This window comes from Strix aluco, chromosome 6 (genome assembly GCF_031877795.1).
Source record: "Strix aluco isolate bStrAlu1 chromosome 6, bStrAlu1.hap1, whole genome shotgun sequence".
Classification (NCBI taxonomy): Eukaryota; Metazoa; Chordata; class Aves; order Strigiformes; family Strigidae; genus Strix; species Strix aluco.
The window spans coordinates 41,329,425-41,351,079 of NC_133936.1; the positions used below are offsets into that span (position 1 = coordinate 41,329,425).

Sequence of the window (21,655 nt, forward strand, 5' to 3'; positions counted from 1 at the left end):
CAAAGTCATAACTCGCCCATGGATTTAGGTGTTCCTTGTGATGCAACGGGGAGAGGTGCTTTAAGAGAATACACAAAATGCTTTGTTCGTGTATGTATGTATGAACTACTGTCTATTTGTTATCTACTGAGCCTTTAAATAGGAAAAAAACCAACCCTCCACTGCTGTTGTACTTCATACCTGTAATATCGGCATATTGCTAGACCATAAACATCACTGGCCTGATCTGAAACAGCCAATTTATGATATGAATGATATGATGCTATTCAATACATGACATGACTATCTGGTGCTTGAATTTATTGAGTCTTAGAATAGAGGTATCCTTGCTTCCCCTTTTTCCTTAGACAAATAAGTCAACGGTACTGTTTAGTTCCGTAGCCTTTGAATACGCTGGTAAATGAAAATCACTTGCTTTGCATATTGAAACCCAGCTAATTTGCAGATAAGTTTCTAGGATGATGTTTAAGAAGAAAAATGTCTTCATATCTTTTTTTTTCCCCCTCTTTTCATTTGTGAATTTATTCTAGAAAGCAAGAAAGATATTTTATTCCTGATTGATGGCTCAGCCAACCTTTTGGGTAGCTTTCCTGCTGTCCGGGACTTTGTACACAAAGTAATTTCTGACCTGAACGTGGGTCCCGATGCCACACGAGTAGCTGTAGCTCAATTCAGTGACACCATCCAAGTTGAATTTGACTTTGCTGAACTCCCATCTAAGCAAGACATGCTTCTCAAAGTGAAAAGGATGAAGATAAAAACTGGAAAGCAACTGAACATTGGAGCTGCGTTAGATGAAGTTATAAGGAGGTTGTTTGTGGCAGAAGCTGGAAGCAGGATTGAAGAAGGGGTTCCTCAGTTTTTGGTCCTTCTGGCTGCTGGGAGATCAACTGATGATGTGGAACAACCATCAGATGCTCTGAAGCAAGCTGGAGTGGTGACCTTTGCTATCAAAGCCAAAAATGCTGACCCCGCAGAGCTGGAAAGGATCGTTTATGCCCCGCAATTCATTCTGAATGTCGACTCCCTCCCTCGGATTTCAGAGCTTCAGCCAAACATAGTCAACCTGTTGAAAACTATCCAGCTTCAGCCAGCAGGTACAGGGACCCACAGGGTTTCCAGAAGGCTGACAGACACCACTTACATGCCCCCCTCAATTTGGTAACTGGGGCAATTGAGTCTGGTGATGTTTAAAATGATTATGTAGAAACTGCTATTTACTTCGATTTTCCTCTGGTCAGACCCTGATCCAGCAAACTCTTAAGGTCCAAACTGATTTTTAAAGATGAGTAAGGAAAAAGCCTTTTGTTCAGCTGCAAGAGCTGCAGTAGGTGCTGTTACCAGTGTGTAAAACACGGTACAAAACTGAAATAACAGAGCATCGTTGCCCCAGAGATCTTGCATAAATTGATGTGCAATGCTGGGCAAGGGCTAGAAGAAGCAAATAAAAGCTTGTCTCGATTTGTCTTTCCATCCTCCCTTTTCTGGAGGAGTGGTGGGGAGTAAGGAGCACTGCATCGCCCTGGATTCACTCTTGCTCCATTATTTCTTATGGGATATGACGGCAGTTTCTACATTTTGTACTTACACACCAATAAATTAGATGCTCTTGACTCAATTACTGTTACAAGCTCAGTAGATGAGTATGGATTAATTGAAGAATAAAAAAAATAATCATAAAAACAATCACATGGCCACAATTATAAATTCACTCTGCGGTACTGGAAATTATGCATGTCCAGCTGTGTGTTATCCTGAGGCAGTCCTAATTTGAGAATTAACCTGTCTCCCAACAGCTGGTGGGGACAAGGAAAAGTGTAATAACATCCATATCTCTCTGTAAAAAGTCCTGGACAGATGGACTTAGAATCATAGAAACATAAAAAAGAAATAGGGCTGAAAGGGATCTCAGGGTGCCATCTGCTACATATCTTTGTCCCCAACAGGATCTTCTTGTCCAAAATGAGATGACACTGGTCTAATCTGTTCTGAAAACCCTCTGGTGAAGGAGATTTCACATTTTCCATAATCCATCTGTTCAATTCTTTTTACCTGTATCAGTAGATACTTTTCCTTAATGTCAGACCTCTGCCTTCCTAGTCATAGTTTAAGCCTTTTACATCTCCAACTCAAGAAGGATACAGATGTCAGCCCATTCCCATGTTTGTGTGACAGCCTTTCATTTACTTTTAAGCTTGCCATGTATGTCTTGTCTTGGTCCTCGTGTCACCAGCTGTGTACCCAGCTCATTCGATCTTTCCTCATAGGTCTTGTAGGTTTTCTACTTTTTCACCCTTGTCTCTCCATTGTCAGTGTGCTCCAAACGACCGGAGTGTCCCCTGATCATCTCTTACCCCATCCTTTCCATGCAAATCATTTACCTTCCTGTATTTGTGCAGCTTCTGCCTTGACACAGACTAGTGCAACTAGTGCTCTTGAATTGCATCTTCCCTTTTCAAACCATTTCTGTCTTGTCAAGATGATTTTGAATCCCTTTGACCACCAGGTGCTGTGAGTAATTGTGCTAATTGCTCAGAAATAGCTGCATCCACCTACTTTTCCTAGTATTCTTGGCTAAAAGAGGACTACCTCATAAGACTACCCATATTTTTTTCTTTTTTATCTGCTACCCAAAGACTTTCGATAGGACTGTCTTTTCCTGCTCCTGAACTTTGGAGGAAGTGTGTGAAAACGGGATACATCAGGCACTGACTTCTCCCTCTTCCTACCTGTATTTCTCAACACAAGCTATATTAATATTCCAGTCCTATGCATTAACCCACCAAGGTTCCGACATTCCTCTCAAATAATAAACTTGACCTGAAGTCTGCATTAAGACTTCAGCTCTCTTGTTAACCCTTTATACATCCAACATTCATAAGCAGATATTTAAGATTTTCTTCAGAGGGACAGAATATGCTCCTGCTTTTGTCCCACTTGACCCTGCTATAAGCAAGCCAACGGCACTTTTGGGATCTCTCAGTTGCTGTGTTTGAGAGGCAGTGATGTTTTCTGCTTCACTGAGCTTTGCAATTCTGTTAGTCAATAGCAGAATGCATCAACAGTTCTTTGATCTTTGACATTTCATGGTCTTGTTTTTTAAAAAAGAAGAATGTTTAGTCACAATCAGCATTTTTTTGTGCTTGAAATTAGTAAAAAAAAAATGAAAATAAATCAGTGTCTAGCATTTTAGAAAAGCATTTCAACATTTTCAGTTGGATGGGCTTTCCAGCAAATTCTTATTTTGTCTGAGCATTTGCAGGATTATTTATTTCTAAGTTCAGTGATGCCTCAGAAAAGCTTTTCTCTCCCTCTCTTCACTGACTCCCTGTGAGCACCCTCTCTGCAGCGTGTCATTTTGTTCAGAAACTCAGTTTTCTCTGGGAGCAAAAGATCCCTGATGCCCCAGACTCCTGTTGCATATTGCAAAGCCATATGTCAGTTTCCCTGACCCCTTGGGAGCTGGCAGCTTCTCCAGGCCTCAGGTAGGAGATGGCACCCAAAGTCCCTTGGCACCCTATTTCCTATGGGTCTATGATTCTATGACTCGGTGGGTAAGGCATGGCATGTGTTGCCCTGTGGTTTCCACCGACTTCCACCCATCTGCGTCTTCGCCAGGGATTGCATCCGATGGCAAAGGCATCAAACCACCCATCCTGACACCTCGCTTTCCCCTCCCTAAGCTTTTGCACTCCCTTGGTTCACTGTATGTGGAGAATAATAATCAATACAAAAGAGAATCTCACTTATTCCCCCCTTCCCTTACTTGTCTCAAACAGTAGTTGAGAGAGGTGAGAAGAAGGATGTGGTGTTTCTAATCGATGGCTCAGATGGTGTCAGAAGAGGTTTCCCTCTACTGAAGACCTTTGTCCAAAGAGTTGTCGAAAGCCTGGATATTGGTCGTGACAAGGTCCGTGTTGCCGTCGCACAGTACAGCAACGTCATACAACCTGAGTTCTTACTCGACACCCACGAAGACAAAGCAGAGCTTATCAGTGCCATCCAGGAGCTGAAGGTTATGGGAGGATCTCCTCTGAACACTGGAGCAGCCCTCGACTATCTCATCAAGAACGTGTTCACGGTGTCGAGCGGCAGCAGGATAGCAGAGGGCGTCCCGCAGTTCCTGATTCTGCTGACTGCTGACCGGTCCCAGGATGATGTGAGGAGGCCCTCGGTGGTCCTGAAGACTAGTGGCACGGTGCCCTTTGGCATTGGGATTGGAAATGCCGACCTTACAGAGCTGCAGACAATTTCCTTCCTCCCAGATTTTGCTATCTCTGTGCCTGACTTCAGCCAGCTGGATACAGTGCAGCAGGTCGTCTCAAACAGAGTCATCCGGCTGACCAAGAAAGAGATAGAGTCACTTGCCCCTGATCTGGTTTTTACATCACCCAGCCCAGGTGAGAAGATGTTTGTGTCTGCACCGAGAGCCAGCGGCAAAATATGATGTTTAGTAACATCATGGTTGCAACACAAACTGAGAAAAGCAAACATGGTCACACTAAGACTCCAAGTCCGTCTTGGTCTCACTGTTGATGTACTTAGGGTTGGTAGGAGCTGTGTAATTAAGCTGAGCCACTTTAGGTCCAGTCCCTTGAGGTGGTCCATGTTGTATCCTCATGGAAGACCCATAAAGTGAATGCTATGACCTTTATCTTGTTTTAAGTTGATGGATTTTAAGTCCATGTTATTCCTCCTGGAATGGAAATTGCGTCATTTAGATGCTACAGGGACACCTTCACACTACTATAAATCAAGGTCAGCTTTCTGCTAAATGTAAGACCTGCTGATGTGTCTTACATTTGCCATGTTCATTCACTGGGGAAGGGAAACTGGAAGTGGGCATCGGGAAAAGGGTCAGATCTTCTATTTCTGGTCTCTCGGAATGAAATCCAACCAGCGTATGCCTGGGGTGAAGGGTACCCACCCCAGATCAGTCCCTTTGAAGTCCAGCATCCTACTCTATCTGTTCCTCCCCTTCAGAACCAGACTGCTTTCTTCTGTCCCCATTTATCAGTGGGATATTCAGCAATAATTCAGTCTCTGACGTGATAATTCAGGCTCTGACCTGAATTACCACTGCAGAAAACATTGTATTGGGAAGCACAAAGTCATCCTGGAAAGGCAGAAGCTGAGAGAGTAATAGGATAGAAGCTTTCCTAGAGGACAAAGCCAAAGAAAGAAGGGTGGTACCGAATGTGAAACAACCCCAGGCTCCCTGGCAACCTGCCCTGAGTAAGGAGCATCACCAGTCTATGTTTCCTGGGGTGGAGATCCCACAAGGAATTATTGTTGCAGGTTTCTCCTGCTCCCTCTTGCTTCCTTTGCTCTGGAAGTTGCTGTTCTTGTACTGCTTGGGCATGTGCCTAGCAGACTGGTCCTGTCTCTGGGTTGAACCCATAGCTGCCTGCTGGGGCTCCCAGGAGATATTATAGGCAATGAAATAAAGAGTATCCTCCCCATGGCCAAAGGCATGGGCCAGTGATGTAGATGATGAGCTTAGCTGCTCTCCATAAGCAACACCTGATGCATCTTCTGACTGCTGTTGTCTTTCCTGCAGTGGGTGTGAAGAGGGACGTTGTGTTCATGGTTGATGGCTCCCGCTATGCAGCTCAGGAGTTCTACCTCATCCGTGATCTCATTGAGAGGATAGTGAACAACCTGGACGTGGGCTTTGACACCACCAGGATTTCAGTGGTCCAATTCAGCGAGCATCCCCACGTGGAGTTCCTGCTTAACGCCCATTCCAGCAAGGATGAGGTGCAGAGTGCCGTGAGACGGCTGCGGCCCCAGGGTGGCCAGCAGGTGAATGTGGGGGAGGCCCTTGAGTTTGTGGCAAAGACCATCTTCACCCGGCCCTCCGGGAGCCGCATAGAGGAGGACGTCCCTCAGTTCTTGATAATCCTCTCCTCCCGCAAGTCAGACGATGACTTAGAGTACCCATCACTCCAAGTCAAACAAGTGGGAGTGGCACCTATGGTGGTAGCAAAGAACGTGGATCCTGAGGAGATGGTACAGATTTCCCTTAGTCCTGATTATGTATTTCAAGTCTCCAGCTTCCAGGAACTGCCCAGCCTCGAGCAGAAGCTGCTGACTCCTATTGAAACCCTTACTGGGGACCAAATCAGACGGCTGCTGGGAGATGTGCAACCCCCCATAGGTAAGACTCTGTCAACACCGGCTGCCTCTGGATTGCTGTTCAAGTAAATGTTGCCCAAATGTGTGAATAACTTTCCATCCCTTCTCTATAAACCAAGGTTTTCCTTAGTTAAAAGCAATGGTGTAGCACATGTACAGTTTTAGAAGGAAACTTGTAGATAACATGGAAATTCTACCCAAGTACCTAAATACATTACCTATTTTGATTTTCAAGTGAAATACCACAACGTGTACAATTGTCTATTCCCATTTAAAAGCTCTCTAGGAAAAAGACATAAATCTGGGGCAAAATAAAGCTGGAAACATTGACAAATCCAGAAAAGAGTGTTAATGAATGAAACAGATAAGGCTCTGAGCAATGCATGTTTTGAATATTAGGCAGAGTGTTAATCCACACATGCACACTTGCACACAAGCCCTTTTGGAGAGGCTCCCCAAAGCACCATGCCTAAAGTCGGCTAAAATATGCTGTGCAGTTTTACATCACACGAGAACAGACAACACAGAAATCCTCTAGCAAAGCTCAAGCAAAGGCTTGGCACACAAATAGCTTCCTCTCTTCTTGCTTCCCTGCAGATGTTTCTGGTGATGAAAAGGACATAGTCTTCCTCATTGACAGCTCCGACAGCGTTAGGCCTGATGGGCTTGCTCACATTCGGGACTTCATCAGCAGAATTGTTCAGCAGCTGGAAGTTGGGCCAAACAAAGTGCGAATTGGTGTGGTGCAGTTCAGCAATAATGTCTTCCCTGAGTTCTACCTGAAGACCCACAAGTCCAAAAATGCTGTCCTGCAAGCCATCCGCCGCTTGAGGCTTAGAGGAGGGTCCCCTGTGAACGCTGGCAAAGCCCTAGACTACGTGGTAAAGAACTACTTCATCAAATCTGCAGGGAGCAGGATAGAAGACGGAGTGCCTCAGCACCTAGTCGTCATTCTCGGAGACCGGTCCCAGGATGATGTGAACAGGCCTGCTACCGTGATCACTTCAACATCCATTAAACCTCTGGGTGTTGGAGCCAGGAACGTGGACAGGAACCAGCTTCAGGTCATTACCAACGATCCTGAGCGTGTCCTTGTGGTACAGGACTTCACTGGACTCCCAACTTTAGAAAAGAAGGTGCAGAGTATTCTTGAAGAGCTTCCGATACTCACAACAGAAACCCCTGGAATTTTAGTACCTGGTAAGACTGCTATTCACCCTGTAGACTTTTCTGGACAGAGCTCAGATAGAATTTGTATAATGTGAAAATGATTCCATAATAACACCTTTTGATTCCCACCCCTTTAGTTGCATTGATTTAAAGAACACTTGGAAGAAGATTTTGTTGTACATAGGAAAGAATAGAATTAAATTTGAAATGAGATGAGGGTGTCTATCACAAAACCCAGTAATGTTGTGTGAAGTGTAATAAGTGTTGTGTAAAACCTTTCCGCTTGTACAGATGTAAAATCATGCCAAAAACTGATGAAACTAAAAAGGTAGAAAAGAGAAACACAACACTACTTTGCAAAGCACTAATCATCTTAAATATTATAGATGTCACAAACAATTATTAATAATTGTGTTTTCTTTGTAATATTTTCAGGAGGGAAAAAGCAGGCTGACATTGTGTTTTTGCTGGATGGTTCCATCAATCTGGGGAAAGATAACTTCCAAGAAGTTCTCCAATTTGTCTACTCTGTGGTGGATGCCATTTATAGGGATGGAGACTCCATCCAGGTAGGACTGGCCCAGTACAACTCAGATGTCACTGATGAGTTTTTCCTCAAGGACTACTCCACGAAACCTCAGATTTTAGATGCCATCAACAAAGTCATCTACAAAGGCGGCCGAGTGGCAAACACTGGCGCGGCCATCAAACATATCCAGGCAAAACACTTTGTGAAAGAGGCCGGCAGCCGCATTGATGAGAGAGTGCCCCAGATCGCCTTCATTGTCACGGGTGGGAAGTCCTTGGATGATGCGCCAAGTGCCTCATTGGAAATCACACAGAAAGGCGTCAAGGTATTCGCGGTTGGCGTGAGAAACATCGACCTGAAGGAAGTCAGCAGATTGGCCAGTGAGAGTGCCATGAGTTTCAGAGCGTCCACAGCCCAGGAGCTGTCTGAGCTGAACGAGCAGGTCCTGGTTACGCTGGAAGCTGCCATGGAGGAGAAATTGTGCCCAGGAACGACGGACGTTACAAGAGGTAACTGTGATCCTTTCATAATCCTTGAAGGCTGGAACTAGATGATCTTTAAGATCCCTTCCAACCCAAACCATTCTATGATTCCATGATGTGCTCAGGTCATTCTGGAGGGTGGCTTTCAACATCCAACGTGTTTTGATGGACTTGTCCAGCCTGCTCTTGTGCTTTGCCTGTAGCCTGAGGTGCAGCATGGGCTCAGACCTCCTCCGTGAGCATGGTGGTAGGCTGCACTTAACTTTGGTATGAGAGCCACCTGTTCGTGTTCTTCAGCACGTGAACAACTGATGTACCGTCACCACAGAGGTGCCATTGTGGTGGAATAATTTCAGATATGACAGTCAGGTACTAGATCACTGGCCTCCTACCACTGCATTGGAGAGGCTCCTTTATTTAACTGCCTTTGGACTAAGTCTCACTACCTTCCTCCCCAGATATGTAGGGACATGATATTGGCATGTTGGCAGAGCAACTTGTTTAGTGCCAAAATGAAAAATGATGGTCCTTGTTTTGCCCACCATGCTTATAACAAGCCAACTGGACTTCTTGGCCATTCAGTCCCTGCCATGCATTGTGTGCTGGAAATCAGAATTTCTCTTGCCCGATCATCCAGGGTGCCCACTTAATCTTGTGACAGGTATATGGGAAAAATCTAGGGCACGAGTGGCTGTAGTTTAAGGTAGAGTTGTCTTAAGAAGGAATCCCATGATTTAGCTATTTCAGAAGCCAAGTGAGGGGAATTGGAGTGAGTAAGCAAGCTGGTATTGCTGTCAGACCAGACTCCCAGCAGCTGGTTTAACTTACTACAGTAAGGCAAGTCCTACTCCCAGCACAACTGACCATGGCTCAGCCCTCTGGCTTTTGAGCAGAGGCATCTCCCAAACCTCTGGAGAATCTGACAGAGAGCCACAGCAGCCCTGAGCTGACCAGGAGCTCCAGCTGAGATGAAAAACTGAGCACAGGGAAAAGCAAACCACTGCTGGTGGTAACCATGAGTGCTTCCTGAGTGCAGCACCAATGTGATTAATATCAAAGAAAATTCAAACACCTCCCTGTCTGAAAGCCTATGTAGGAGCAGAAGACATTAAATCCAGATGAAAGGCATCCAGCAGTTTGATTTCCCCATGCTCCAGACCAACGGGCAGCTCGATGGCTGCAGGGTGGCTCCAAGCCCACGCTAAATATTCCTGCAGAAAGGCAGACTGTGCATCGCCTTGTTAACTCATGCTGAGCAACTTCAATGCCTCTTTCTGCCCTAATTCCCAGCTATCCTATGTAAATCCTAGCTACATCTTCCAGGGACTTGAGATCAGTCATCTGGTTGTTCACCTCCCTCTACATCCCTGTGACTGGAGGATGGTTGCTTCAAGCACAGGCAGAAGGTGTATGCACACTGTGCAAGTACTGACAGGTTTTCAGGCAGTGGAGAGAAAGCAGCAGTCTTGGCTGCCTGATGAAAATGTAAATTTCTGTTGGACTTGGGTTAGTCAGCTTCTCCCAATGCTAAGCAACAATTGCACAGGAAAAGAATTTAAAATTAATAAAATGCAGACTATCCCAGGTTATCGTTGCTATGATGAAACGAAGTAGAAGGCATTTGTGTATCAAATGGTGGCACTTCTTGATGCAGAGTGTCTTCTCTAATGACTAACAGAATAATTAGGAAAGTTGTTACTTGAAAAGCAGTTGTATTGCTCAACGGTGACACTCTCTTTTTGCATTTCTCTTTCAGATTGTGACTTAGATGTGATACTTGGCTTTGATGTCACAGATGTTGGGCCAGGCCAAAATATATTCAATTCCCAGAGAGCTCTGGAGTCCAGAGTCGAGTCCGTGCTGAACAGAATAACACAGATGCAGAAGATCAGCTGCACTGGCAACCAAGCGCCCAACGTCAGGGTAGCCATCATGGCCCAGGCTCGGGGGGGACCTGTGGAGGGACTGGACTTCTCCGAGTACCAGCCTGAGCTCTTCGAGAAGTTTCAGGGCATGCGCAGCCGTGGGCCGTATGTCCTCACAGCAGATACACTGAGGTCCTACCTGAATAAATTCAGATCCTCACCCTCCAGCAGCACCAAGGTAAGTCAAAACCAAGGCCACTGGGATGGTGTTGGTGAGGAAAGCTAACTTATGATGCATTTTAATTGGTCACGCAACTGTAAATTCATAATAAATTAAGTTATTCATTAAATAAATAAATTTATTCATAATAAATCTGGTCACTTAAGCCCTACCTGTTTCCTGCACTCCCTGCATTGTCAAGGTTCTGTCCTGACAACTGCTGAGCACCACTGCAGCCAGTACCCATGAGCACTGCTTGACTGCAAACTATTGCTTTCCAGATATTTCCCTGTTTGTGCTTTAGCAACAAACACCCTCATGATACAGTGTATGGAAACCTGGCACAGAAACGCAAAGCTTCATGGCCTGGAAAGGGCGTAGCAATTCCCCCATCTCCTCTCAGACAAAGCATCCCTTGGAAGAAGGCCCTTCAGACTGCACATTGATTGTGTTTCAAACATGAAATATTCTGGGTCCTGACATAAATTTGTTTCTCTCTCAGGTCATAATCCATTTTACTGATGGTGCAGATGACTCCATAGATCAGCTGGAGGCTGCTTCATCTGCTTTGCATACAGAAGGTAACTTTTTTACTCTTCAAGGCAGTGGTTATAGTCCATATTAATAGCTGGCCCATTTTACCACCATTTCTCATGAATCCACCAGCTTTTGATAGTAATGAACAAGGATTTCATGATTTCCACATGGCTTGCAGTTCTTCATTGCCTTCCTGTGACATTCAGCTGCCTGTTGGTACCTAAGCATGTGGGTAACCTGCATTGAATGTGCTTGAAGATGCTTGTTCTTGACTGAGTAAGCTCCATTTGCAATTGAAGAGGTGGATAATGACCCGTCCTTACAGGGGAGGCTGTGCAGGCTCTGCAGAGCACCTCGCCCAATCACACAGCCCTTCTATTTCCCCCCTCTCAGGTGTCAATGCTCTCATCTTTGTGGGGCTGGATCGAGTCAGCAATTTTGACAGAGTGATGCAGCTGGAGTTTGGTCGTGGGTTTACCTACAACAGACCGCTCAGAGTTAATCTGCTGGACTTGGATTTCGAGCTGGCAGAGCAGCTTGTAAGTAACTTGGCACAGGCAGCGCTGCCTTGTAATACTGGAGGAAAGCCGATGGCTGGATCTCCTGCGGGGCTGAACCATGGATGAATTACACCTTCTTGGCTATGGTCCTCTCCCCTCCCTACCTCACGTCACCTCTCTTTACAGATGCCACAGCAAATAAAGTTAAGAGCAGATCATGGCACTGCCTGGTCTTGTACCATTCCTGGAGAAGATCTACTCCAGCTGAGGTTACAGCGCACGGGATTAGGTCAAATGGGATGGGACAAAATGCCATCAAAAGCTTCCATGCCAAAAAGCCTGTCCTCCGCCTATATTTATACTGTTGTTTTTTTTAACTTTACGGGTAATGCACTGTCATGCCTTGTCAGTGCTAAATCTCTTGCAGAAACACTGCTTTCTAGGTTTCTTTCCCCAAGTTGATACACCGTCTGTATTTAAGACATGTTTTTAACAGATGGAGTTATTCTTTCTTCTTCATAGATTTACTTCTCTCCCATATATGTAGTTCCTCTCAAGTTTGCCGAGTTAATTTGCCTTGGTATGTCCAGTTCCTCCCAAATTCACATCTGTTACCAGCATCGTTAAGCTTCTTTTCCAGTAGATTTAATAAGATTTGGCTTAACCACCGATCCCTGTGGTAACCTTGCTGGGCCCTTCTCCGAAAATCAAAGTGCAGCCACTTGGGAGTGAACCTTGGTTTTGGGGATAAGAGCTAGTCTTCAGCCCATCCCTAAGTAATTCAGTTGCCTAGGAAAATCCTTTCAAAATGTAAATGTGCAAAACTGGCAGGAAGTGTTTGCAGCCAGCAATGTACTTGGCAAAGAAAGTGCTTTTTTTTTTTCTATTGGATGATGCAAAACCAAGCTGTGATTTCTCTGAATCGGTATCTTTTTTTTTTTTTTTCCTCTTTTGCTGTGTGCTCACAAATTGTTCTCAGCCTGCGAGTTGCTGGTGAACTACTCACTGCAATGACTTTCTCATGGTCTGTTCCACAGCCTGGATTTGTTTCTTTGGAGATGAGATTGCTCTCTTCAGTAACAGGCACCGTTCTGGGGACTGTTCTACTACATGTTCTCTATGAATTCTGCCCCACGCAGTTCCCATTTAAACTGTTGCCTCTGGTGTCCAAAAGATAATGTTGGTTGCTGCTTCCCAACCATGCAACCTCACCAGTCTGCTAACACACACCTCCTCCTGCTGTCGTGGGTGTTTCAAGGCAGAGAGACCCCAAAATGCTGCCGGATCATCGTTATGCCTGGCACAGGAGCAATTGTACAGACTTGAGGGCTTGCAGGAGTTATGGCACTGGGGCTCTGCCAGGTTTCTAACACCTTCCCATTGTGTCATGTGCGTTTTGCTGCAGGACAACATCGCAGAGAGAACATGCTGCAAGGTCCCATGCAAGTGCTCGGGGCAGAGAGGGGACAGAGGTGTGCCAGGCCCCATAGGGCCAAAGGTAGGTCACTTCATGTGGGGATGAAGGGTCCCTGAGCAAGGTGAGTGTCCACGATGGTGGTGATGGGTGGGTGACATGCAGGCTGCATAGTTGTAATGGGCGATGCTAATGGGGGAGGTGATCTCCACTTACCTCCCATTTCAAAACTGGCCCTGGGCCATGCACACCAGTTGAGACCTGCTCTTCTTCCCTTTCCTCACAACCTCTGTGTTGCAAAACAACCAAGAGGGCAGGGATGAGTGGCTGGAAGGAGGGGGTGAAGTGTCTTGTGAAACAATTTAGGGATGTCAAAGGGAAATGCTTTCTCTCATTAACTTGGTTACGCAGATAACCAAGCAGTTGCTTTGGGCAAACTAGGGAGATCATGAGTATCGATTTAGAGGGAGATCACAGAGCTATGAAAGAAATGCAGAATCCTCTCTGTTGTCTTCTAGGGCGCCACAGGTGATCTTGGCTATGGAGGCTATCCTGGTGATGAAGGAGGACCGGTGAGTGATTGCCCCTGCTCTGCACAGTACTGCTCAAATAAGGGACCTCACCATAGTGAAGCATTTGGATGCTTTTTCACTAAATATTTTCTGCTGGGGGTGTGGGCATGGATTAGACAAGAGGGCAAGCAGAACTCTGTGTTTCCCCCACCTGATGGTCTGAATTGCTGGTCCCAACTGCTCCTGGGAGAAGGTCAGTAAGGAGCTCCTTGAGAGCTGGAGAAGGCATGACAGGGGGAATAGCTGTGATTTGATGTGACCCAGCTCTGTGCTATTCCTCCAAGGCAGGTGGGAATGTTTGCAGCTGGTCCCAAACACTTGTGAGCAGGGCAGGGTGATTACCAACACAATAAAATCCTCAACTTCATTAAATCACACAATCATAGAATCATTCAGGTTGGAAAAGACCCTTGGGATCATTGAGTCCAACCATCAGCCCAACTCTACAAAGTTCTCCCCTACACCACATCCCCCAACTTCTCATCCAAACGACCCTTAAACACACCCAGGGATGGTGACTCCACCCCCTCCCTGGGCAGCCTATTCCACTCTCTGACCACTCTTTCTGGGAAACATTTTTTCCTAATGTCCAGTCTGAACCTCCCCTGTTGCAGTTTAAAGCCATTCCCTCTTGTTCCGTCACTATTCACCTGTGAGAAGAGGCCAGCACCAACCTCTCTACAGTGTCCTTTCAGGTAGTTGTAGAGAGTGATGAGGCTGCAGCCTCAGTGATGAAGCTGCAGCCTATGCCAAAGTTATCCATACCAAACGCAGCTGAAAGATTTGAGTTAATCTGAGAATAGGACCAAGAGGGGGTGTTTCTATGCATCACAGTGGCAGGCAACATGAGTCCCGTGACTTCTTACTAACACTGTTTCATCCAAACACTTACTTCATGAATCCCATGTCACCCCTGGAACAAACAACTCCCCATGCATCACGCCCAGGAGGTGAAGCTGAGGCCAAGGGGTTGTTGGTGCTTATTGCTTTTCCAATAGCACGGGCAGGGGCCAAATGCTGCTGTCAGATATCGTGTGCAATGAAATCTTTTCTTGGGGCTTTAAGGTCAGGCTGGGATTAGACATCTATGCAGAGCTCTGAGAGTCTCATCTTGTCATTTTATTTTTGAAGAAGTTTTATAAAGGTCTTTCATATCTGAGAGTTTGGGAAGGATGTTTGTGATGAAGACTTGCAGTTGGTCTCTACGTGAGGAAGGTTGTGGGCAGAGATAGTGGGGTGGCTGGGCACTGAGCTTTCAAAAGCTGATGTTCTGTTTGCTCCTGTGCTTCCAAGCCACCTCCTGCACTTACTGATGCAAGTTAGCTGAAGAAACGTGCTCAGCAGGCAAACCCTGACCATTGGATTTTCCTCTCCATTCAACAGGGTGAGCGTGGACCACCGGGTGTGAACGGGACTCAGGGTTTCCAGGGATGCCCTGGGCACAGAGGAACCAAGGTACGTGTGGAGGGAGCCTGCACAGAGCAGACCCAGAGTCCAGCTGGGGGAAGTCCACCGAGGGCAGCTCCTGCTGCTTTAGGATGTCACGCAACAGTTGCCAAGTCCTCTCGAGTGATGGTGTCCACCTGGCCAAGCACCAAGGCTTTCAGCAGGTGTCATGGCTTTAGTGTTTCTATGAAGAGCAAAAGGGCAGCCCAGCAACCCAGCCTCAATCTGCAGACAAGGATGATTTATTTTCTGCAGGCTGGCTCTAGGGGAAAGATGTGGGAAGAGATAGATTTGTTCTTAACACCAAGAAGTGGCATGTGCATGCCTTGGCCTAGGACTGGGACAGCGTGTGGATGAAAATCTGCTGTTGAGGAGGAGGGAGAAATGAAGCCATGGCTGCTGCTTTAAAGAGGAACCCTGAGCAAATGGTTCAGGACAGCAGCTGCGCCACAAGCCAGAAAAGGTGGTGAAATGTATAATATTTATGGGAAATATTCAGTGATATTAAGGGGATGTTTCCTACCATTTGTTTTGACCACAAGATCCTCTGGCAGGGAGCAGAGGAGTGCATGAACCAAGCCCATTAATTGCAGCTGAGATAATAAGTCTCTTTAAAAAGCTGTCCAGCCTTGGACAAAGGCACTGAGGCTGGATCTGGATTCATATAAAAATGGGTGCAGAGAGAAAAGAAAGTTAGTGGAGAAAGATTTGTGTCTAAGGAGTAAGCTGACTAAACCCCATGATGCCCATACTTTATCTTGGCATCAGTGTTGAGGAGGCAGCTGAAGAAGATTGTCGAAAGAGAAATAAGGGACAGTCGAACCCTGGTGCAGCAAGCCCTGGATGTCCTGCCCTGGTCCTGGCTCTGGGTCTGCCACCAAGTACAGGTCCCCGTCCCCACCGCTTCCTGCAACAATGAACTGGGCAAAAGCAGAGTAACCCCCTTTTCTGATCTCTTTAGGGTTCTCGGGGATTCCCAGGAGAGAAGGTATGGAGCTATTTCCTCATGCCACAGCGGTGAGCGTGAGCGTATGGACGCATCGGTATCCCCCTCCCCGTTCCCCTTTCCCTCAGTGAGCATTTGCCCCTTGCCTCTCTTCCACAGGGTGAACTGGGAGAAATGGGTCTGGATGGCATTGATGGAGAAGAGGTCAGTCATTTTAATTGCTTTTCTCTTTACTATGAGATGCTTTGAGCAACATCTAAGAAGCGCCTTGAAAGTGGCAAATATTCTCAAACATTTTTCTTTTTTAGGGAGACAAGGGTTTGCCTGGATTCTCTGGAGAGAAGGGATACTCTGGCAGAAGGGTAGGCTTTTATCACATTTACAATGGGGCTAAATGATGGTGAAAGGGTGGATTTGAGCCAGGGGAGGTTGGAAAGCCATCACAGTCCCCTTGGGACTGAGGACCCGGGCAGAGGTGCGTGGCAGCAGAGATGCTTTTGGCAGGTAAGGGCTGCTCTTGGTAACTCTCCCTCTCTTTCCACAGGGTGATAAGGGAATTAAAGGCGAACGAGGAGAGCGAGGTGACCGTGGGCTCCGTGGAGACCCGGTAAATATGGCTAAGGCATCTTCTTGATTTTTCCATCCAGTTTCCACCAGTCCTGGGGGCTCATCAGCAAGCATGCACTCAGGCTTTTTAAATACTGCTTGACAGTGGCAGGTTCAGTGGCAGAGCAAGGACTCAGAGATGACATGTGGGTAACACATGCCTCTTGATACCAGCCTGTCAATCACTGTTTCATTATATTAAAATTCCCCTTCCTCCTTTTCTCAGTTGAAAAGTTGCATCTGTCTGAAAACACCAATACTACTTCATCCACTTCAGTCAAAAAAGAAAAAAAGAAAAGAAATGTTGGTTCTGAGCTATAGCAAAGCAGTTTATGATGTCTGACTTTCATGTCCCACTTACACAGATGTTTCTCATTGCTCTATTCCTCTCAGGGAGATTCAGGAGCTGATAATACTCAACGGGGATCCAGAGGCCAAAAGGGTGAAATTGGACCAATGGTAAAGTTTCTTTGTTGTCTTTTGTTGTTTTTTGGTTTTTACAATAGGATGGGACAGAGAAATCAAGGGAAAAAAGATACTGCCAAAAAGGTGCAAGTTTGTTAAACTCATCATGCCTTGTCAGATGGAATATTTTTCCACTAGAAAACGTTGTTGGTTTGCAACCAAAACTTCCTCTGGGAAGACGTCAGTTTAGAAGATGTTTTGTGCAAGAAGTGCTTTTTTTATTATGATTATTATTATTATTTTACAATGCCTTTTGGGATATTGTCACTGAAACCAACTTTGTACTTGGACATTAACTTCATATGTTCTTGCGGGTCATATTAAAAAGCAGAGAACTGCTTCTATGACACCAAATCTGAATGTCCTGATTCACCTGAAAGCTTTGAAAAGAGCCCCCCACATGCTCCTTAGAAAATTGCAAAATCCATTTGTTTTCATATCAGCTCAGAATAAAAACATATCTTAAAATGTCAGAAGGCATTTCCCAAAGAATGGGAATGTCGGTTTGCACTAGCTCAGAAACTTGATAGAAAGTCTCCGTGAGTTGTTAAAAGGATTTCCACCGACACGGGAATATCAAGTAACTTGTGTGAGAGCGTGAAAGGACCCATTTTTTGAGAACTGAACCTATTTTCCCAGTGCCTGCTCACCTCAATGCTCTCACTGGAGTTTTGCTTTTCCCTTAGGGAGAACCAGGACCGGCGGGGCTGGGCGGCCAAGGCGGTGGAGTCGGGAGGAAGGTGAGCTGCCAGACCCACAGTCAATGGGGCCAAGCTTAGATTGACAATTACTTTTTCCCTCCTGCCTTCTGATGTATTTTGTTTCACAAGCATCAGGAGTTCAACTTAAAAAAAAAAAAAAAAGAAAAGAAAAAAAACCCTCAAAAGGAAAATGCCTGGTGGTTTGCTGGCTTGTACAGACTAATCCTGGATTTATTCCCATGCAAGTAACTCAGTGCTCAGATCAGTTGAAGAAGCGGAGATACAGGGATCTAAAAGCAATAGAGAAACATTTGTTTGCACTCTTGCGTAACGAGTCTCATTGTTTCTTCCTTTGCAGGGTATGACAGGACGAAGGGGACAGATAGGAATTAAGGTAAATAGCAATGGGGATGACACCTGGGGCTCCTGTCATGCCACCGACCAGGCAGCCACAGCACCCGGAGGGATGTGCCAAGAGAAGAGACATGCAGGCTTTGCTCCTTCCTCTCTGCCTCCTCTCTCCTCTATGTCCCTCCTCCTCCTCAGAGTCATCTCCCTGTGTGCTCCTTGCTGGACTCAGTGCAAAACCAGCTGTCCATGGGCCTGGGGCTGCCTGTCCTCTGCAGCGTTCCCTGAACAGATGCTGAGTCTCCATGTCCTGCTGGAGCAGCTGGAGTGAAAGCATAAAGGAGATTGATGCCCATTGATTGCAGGAGCCAAATTACCTGCCAGTTCTGTGCTCATTCTCTGCTATAACCATATTCTGAAAAAAACCCCAAACAACTGTTCTTCCCAGCTCTTTATGCACCTGTAAATGCCCTGAGATCTCCTTTCCCTCCCCACGGTGTTGACTGCATCCCCCCACGCTAACCTGCATTGTCCTATTTTGCACTTCCAGGGTACCAAGGGCTCACTCGGTCAAGCGGGGCCAGCTGGAGAACAAGGCATGAGAGGGCCACAGGTCAGTGAGCTTACAGAAAGTAAATGTCTTACCTCATGATGCTCTTATGTTATTTCATCACAGCCACCTTCTCAAAGAGTCTCAGCAGTGAGGACTGTCAGGATTTAGGTATTTTTGGGTGTGCTGTGGTCTGGCTGTCCTGCCCTGGGACATCAAGCCTGACATTGTATTCACACCACCCAAAGTGTGACATGTTTGAAAACCATCTCTTGGGTGCTGTAGCATTTGCTTTCCCTTGCAATCTTGTGTAGCACTGATGTGTTTCTGCCCATGTGTATTGACACAGTGTCTCTTTTCTCCCCACACAGGGTCCAGCTGGCCAACTTGGCACACCAGGCATAAGAGGAGAGCAGGGCATTCCTGGACCCAGGGTAAAACCTTCTGCTGCTTCTCAACCATTGACCCAACTATGCTCAGCAAGAATATCTCGACACAGACGATGTGTCTTTCCATTCCACCCCCCCTCCTCAGGGCTCCAACACTCTTATAATACACTCTTCCAGTATGATTCTCCTCGCAACTTATGCTAAAGATTTTTTGATCAAGAGTTACAGAAGAAAAAGAGTTAAAAGCAACAACAAAGGGGTCAGGACTTCAGCGTTTGGCCCATTATGGTTTGCGAGCTTAATTAAAGGGCATCCCTGAGTGACTGTCAGGGCATCCTCCATGATGTTTCAACCTCTGAAGCCAGAGCATGACCTCCTCATGTCCTTGCTGGGGGCCCCCCATGCATTTATTTCTCCCTCCTGCTGCATACCCCAGCAAGACTAGTAGCCATAAAGCCAGACACATCTTGCGTTTCCCCATTCTGAGCAGGACTTTGCCCCTCCTGCTTACACCTTTCCCAGGGGGATTCTATAGGGACAATGTAAGTTGCTGTGACATTTGCATGGAACTGACCTGGTCCTTCAGTTCTTCCCAGCCACGAACTAGACTTCTGAATTTACTAAGGTGCTTTGAGAGGCACCAGCCCTAGTGGTTAATACATGATTTCTATGGTCTCCCAATCTCCTACTTCCTGGCACTCAGTTTTCTTGACATGTTGCCAAAATGCCTCTCCTGTTTCTGTTCCAGGCTGGTGGTGGACCACCAGGAAACCCAGGAGAGCGAGGCAGGATTGGTCCCCTGGGACGAAAGGTACATCTTCATGAGCATTGAGCATCAGCAACTAAAACAGCAATTAAAAGTTTCTGGATAGGAGTGAGCTTAAAAAAATCCTATAGATGAATCTCTTGGAGCGAAATTAGCTCATTTTCACTGGCTTGCACAGTGTGGAGTAGAGCAAGGTCTGTGCTCTGGTTGTTTCATTAGGCTCCTGTTTCACTGAACAGAGAGGCAAAAGTAATTGAGTAACTGAGATTCCCATGTAATTTTCTAGTGCAGATTCTCAGCCGATGCCCACATGGGAAGGTGGTTGTGCTGGATCTCTCCAGACCCTCCGTATGGTTTTATCTCTCCAGATTCACACACACTGGTTCATTTCCATGGCTCCTCCACTGTCCATTTTCACCGGCAAAATCCCCAGAGCTTGGTTTTTGCAGTGTTTATAAAAAGCAAACACTATCCTGTGGTGGCAGCTGACTGGTCTCCCATGTCCCATTGCTCAGCTTTCCTGAAATCACTAAAAGTCCCTCTAAAGAGCAGCATTTTGTAGCATTGCTGACTTTCTAGGTCCAGACATGGACCAGTCTGCTCCAAGGACCACTGCAGACTGGTCTATGTAAAGAAACCAGTGCTGATGGGGTGGGAAAGGCTCAGAGTTGCCTGGAGTTTTAGTACATGCTTTAACAGATGCTCCTGTTTTCAGGGTGAGCCTGGAAACCCCGGACCCAAAGGGGCAAATGGACAGCAGGGCCCCCGAGGAGAGATGGTAAGTGTGGCTGTGCACTCACGCCTTTAAGGATGCTGGGCTGAATGAACCCTCTCCTGTGGCAGATCAGCCCCTTCACAACAAAGGGTTTAGCTCCACTATGGACTTTGCACCCTCTGTAGTACAATATGAGAGAGGGAAATCAGCTTTATGTCTTCAGCTGACCGGAGCATAGCCAGTAACATCCCTTTGAGGGGGTGAATTATATACACTTGAAAGACGACTTTTAACACCTTGAAGACCAGCCCACAGGGCAGAGGCTGTCCAGAGTTGTTTGGCCTTGTCCCAGCTCATTGCATGAGGCATGGGTAGACACCCTGATCTGACCCAGTGTGCTACTCTGAAGTAACCTATAAAAAGGATGCATGAACTAAGTAAGCACTTTCATGGGGCCTGATTCTCTGTGTAATGAGGAGCCAACTGAAGAAAAAATGGTTTGTGCAAAGCAAGGGAGGACAAGCTTTGGTCAGACAGAGCTATAAGTACACCCCTAGTATTGACTGACCCCTAACCTGCTCTCCATTGCTGACTTCCACCTGGGTTTTACACGTTATATGTGTATATTAAGCAGGTTTTAATTCAGATTTGTAGTTTTGGCACACCGTCTTTTTGTGCTTTTTTTTCCTGCAATAATTTCATCTATGGAAGGACTTCTCAAAGGCTTGTGGATCAATGGGTTCTTTCTATTGATGCCACTGGATCTGTGAGACTTAAGCTATTCACATATGACTGCATATTAATGACTTTTGCTTTCCAATTTTAGGGTGATGATGGACGAGATGGAATTGGTGGCACAGGTCCTAAAGGCAGAAAGGTAGGTGTATGCTCAGCATGCCCATCTACCAACATGAGTTACAGAGGACAATTAGCCAAGGTCTCCAGTGTAGATGGGCAAGGGCAGAGCCTGGGTGAAGTCAGATACATACAGTGACAAAAATCAGCCCTATGTGTACCCTGGTGAGAAAATCACACAAGACTCTTCAAACCTTTCCCCTCTGCCTTTATCTTGGTTTTGCCTATGTAAATCAGCTTCCTCAAAAAGAAGCCCTTTAGCCAGAGAGCTTCATGAATGTCCATGGGACTTTGAAAACAATGCACCAGCATCTCTGACAACTCCTCTATAGTTGGAATTAGCCTTAGAGGAGCAACCAGACCTTAAAAAGAGTGGCTATTTGCTTTTTATTAATCACATGAGGAACAAAATTGCAAAATGAATTTGCAGTCTCTCTCTCT

At 46.1% G+C, this 21,655-nt stretch overlaps 1 protein-coding gene across 3 annotated transcripts in view; it reads left to right on the forward strand.

Moving 5' to 3' along the window:
* The window catches only part of COL6A3 (collagen type VI alpha 3 chain), a 63,612-nt gene that overhangs the window by 23,582 nt on the left and 18,375 nt on the right, over window positions 1–21,655 (forward strand). For 2 of the 3 annotated variants that reach the window (XM_074829799.1, XM_074829800.1), the window contains 23 exons: window positions 531–1,097; window positions 3,780–4,400; window positions 5,561–6,160; window positions 6,736–7,338; window positions 7,744–8,346; window positions 10,076–10,422; window positions 10,907–10,985; window positions 11,335–11,480; window positions 12,847–12,939; window positions 13,374–13,427; window positions 14,811–14,882; window positions 15,835–15,861; window positions 15,979–16,023; window positions 16,128–16,181; window positions 16,364–16,426; window positions 16,819–16,884; window positions 17,577–17,630; window positions 17,950–17,985; window positions 18,490–18,552; window positions 18,861–18,923; window positions 19,627–19,689; window positions 20,360–20,422; window positions 21,186–21,236. In XM_074829799.1, coding sequence (XP_074685900.1) covers window positions 531–1,097; window positions 3,780–4,400; window positions 5,561–6,160; window positions 6,736–7,338; window positions 7,744–8,346; window positions 10,076–10,422; window positions 10,907–10,985; window positions 11,335–11,480; window positions 12,847–12,939; window positions 13,374–13,427; window positions 14,811–14,882; window positions 15,835–15,861; window positions 15,979–16,023; window positions 16,128–16,181; window positions 16,364–16,426; window positions 16,819–16,884; window positions 17,577–17,630; window positions 17,950–17,985; window positions 18,490–18,552; window positions 18,861–18,923; window positions 19,627–19,689; window positions 20,360–20,422; window positions 21,186–21,236 — 4,433 coding nt within the window. The remainder of the gene's footprint in view (window positions 1–530; window positions 1,098–3,779; window positions 4,401–5,560; window positions 6,161–6,735; window positions 7,339–7,743; window positions 8,347–10,075; window positions 10,423–10,906; window positions 10,986–11,334; window positions 11,481–12,846; window positions 12,940–13,373; window positions 13,428–14,810; window positions 14,883–15,834; window positions 15,862–15,978; window positions 16,024–16,127; window positions 16,182–16,363; window positions 16,427–16,818; window positions 16,885–17,576; window positions 17,631–17,949; window positions 17,986–18,489; window positions 18,553–18,860; window positions 18,924–19,626; window positions 19,690–20,359; window positions 20,423–21,185; window positions 21,237–21,655) is intronic. The other variant, XM_074829801.1, reaches the window with a different exon arrangement.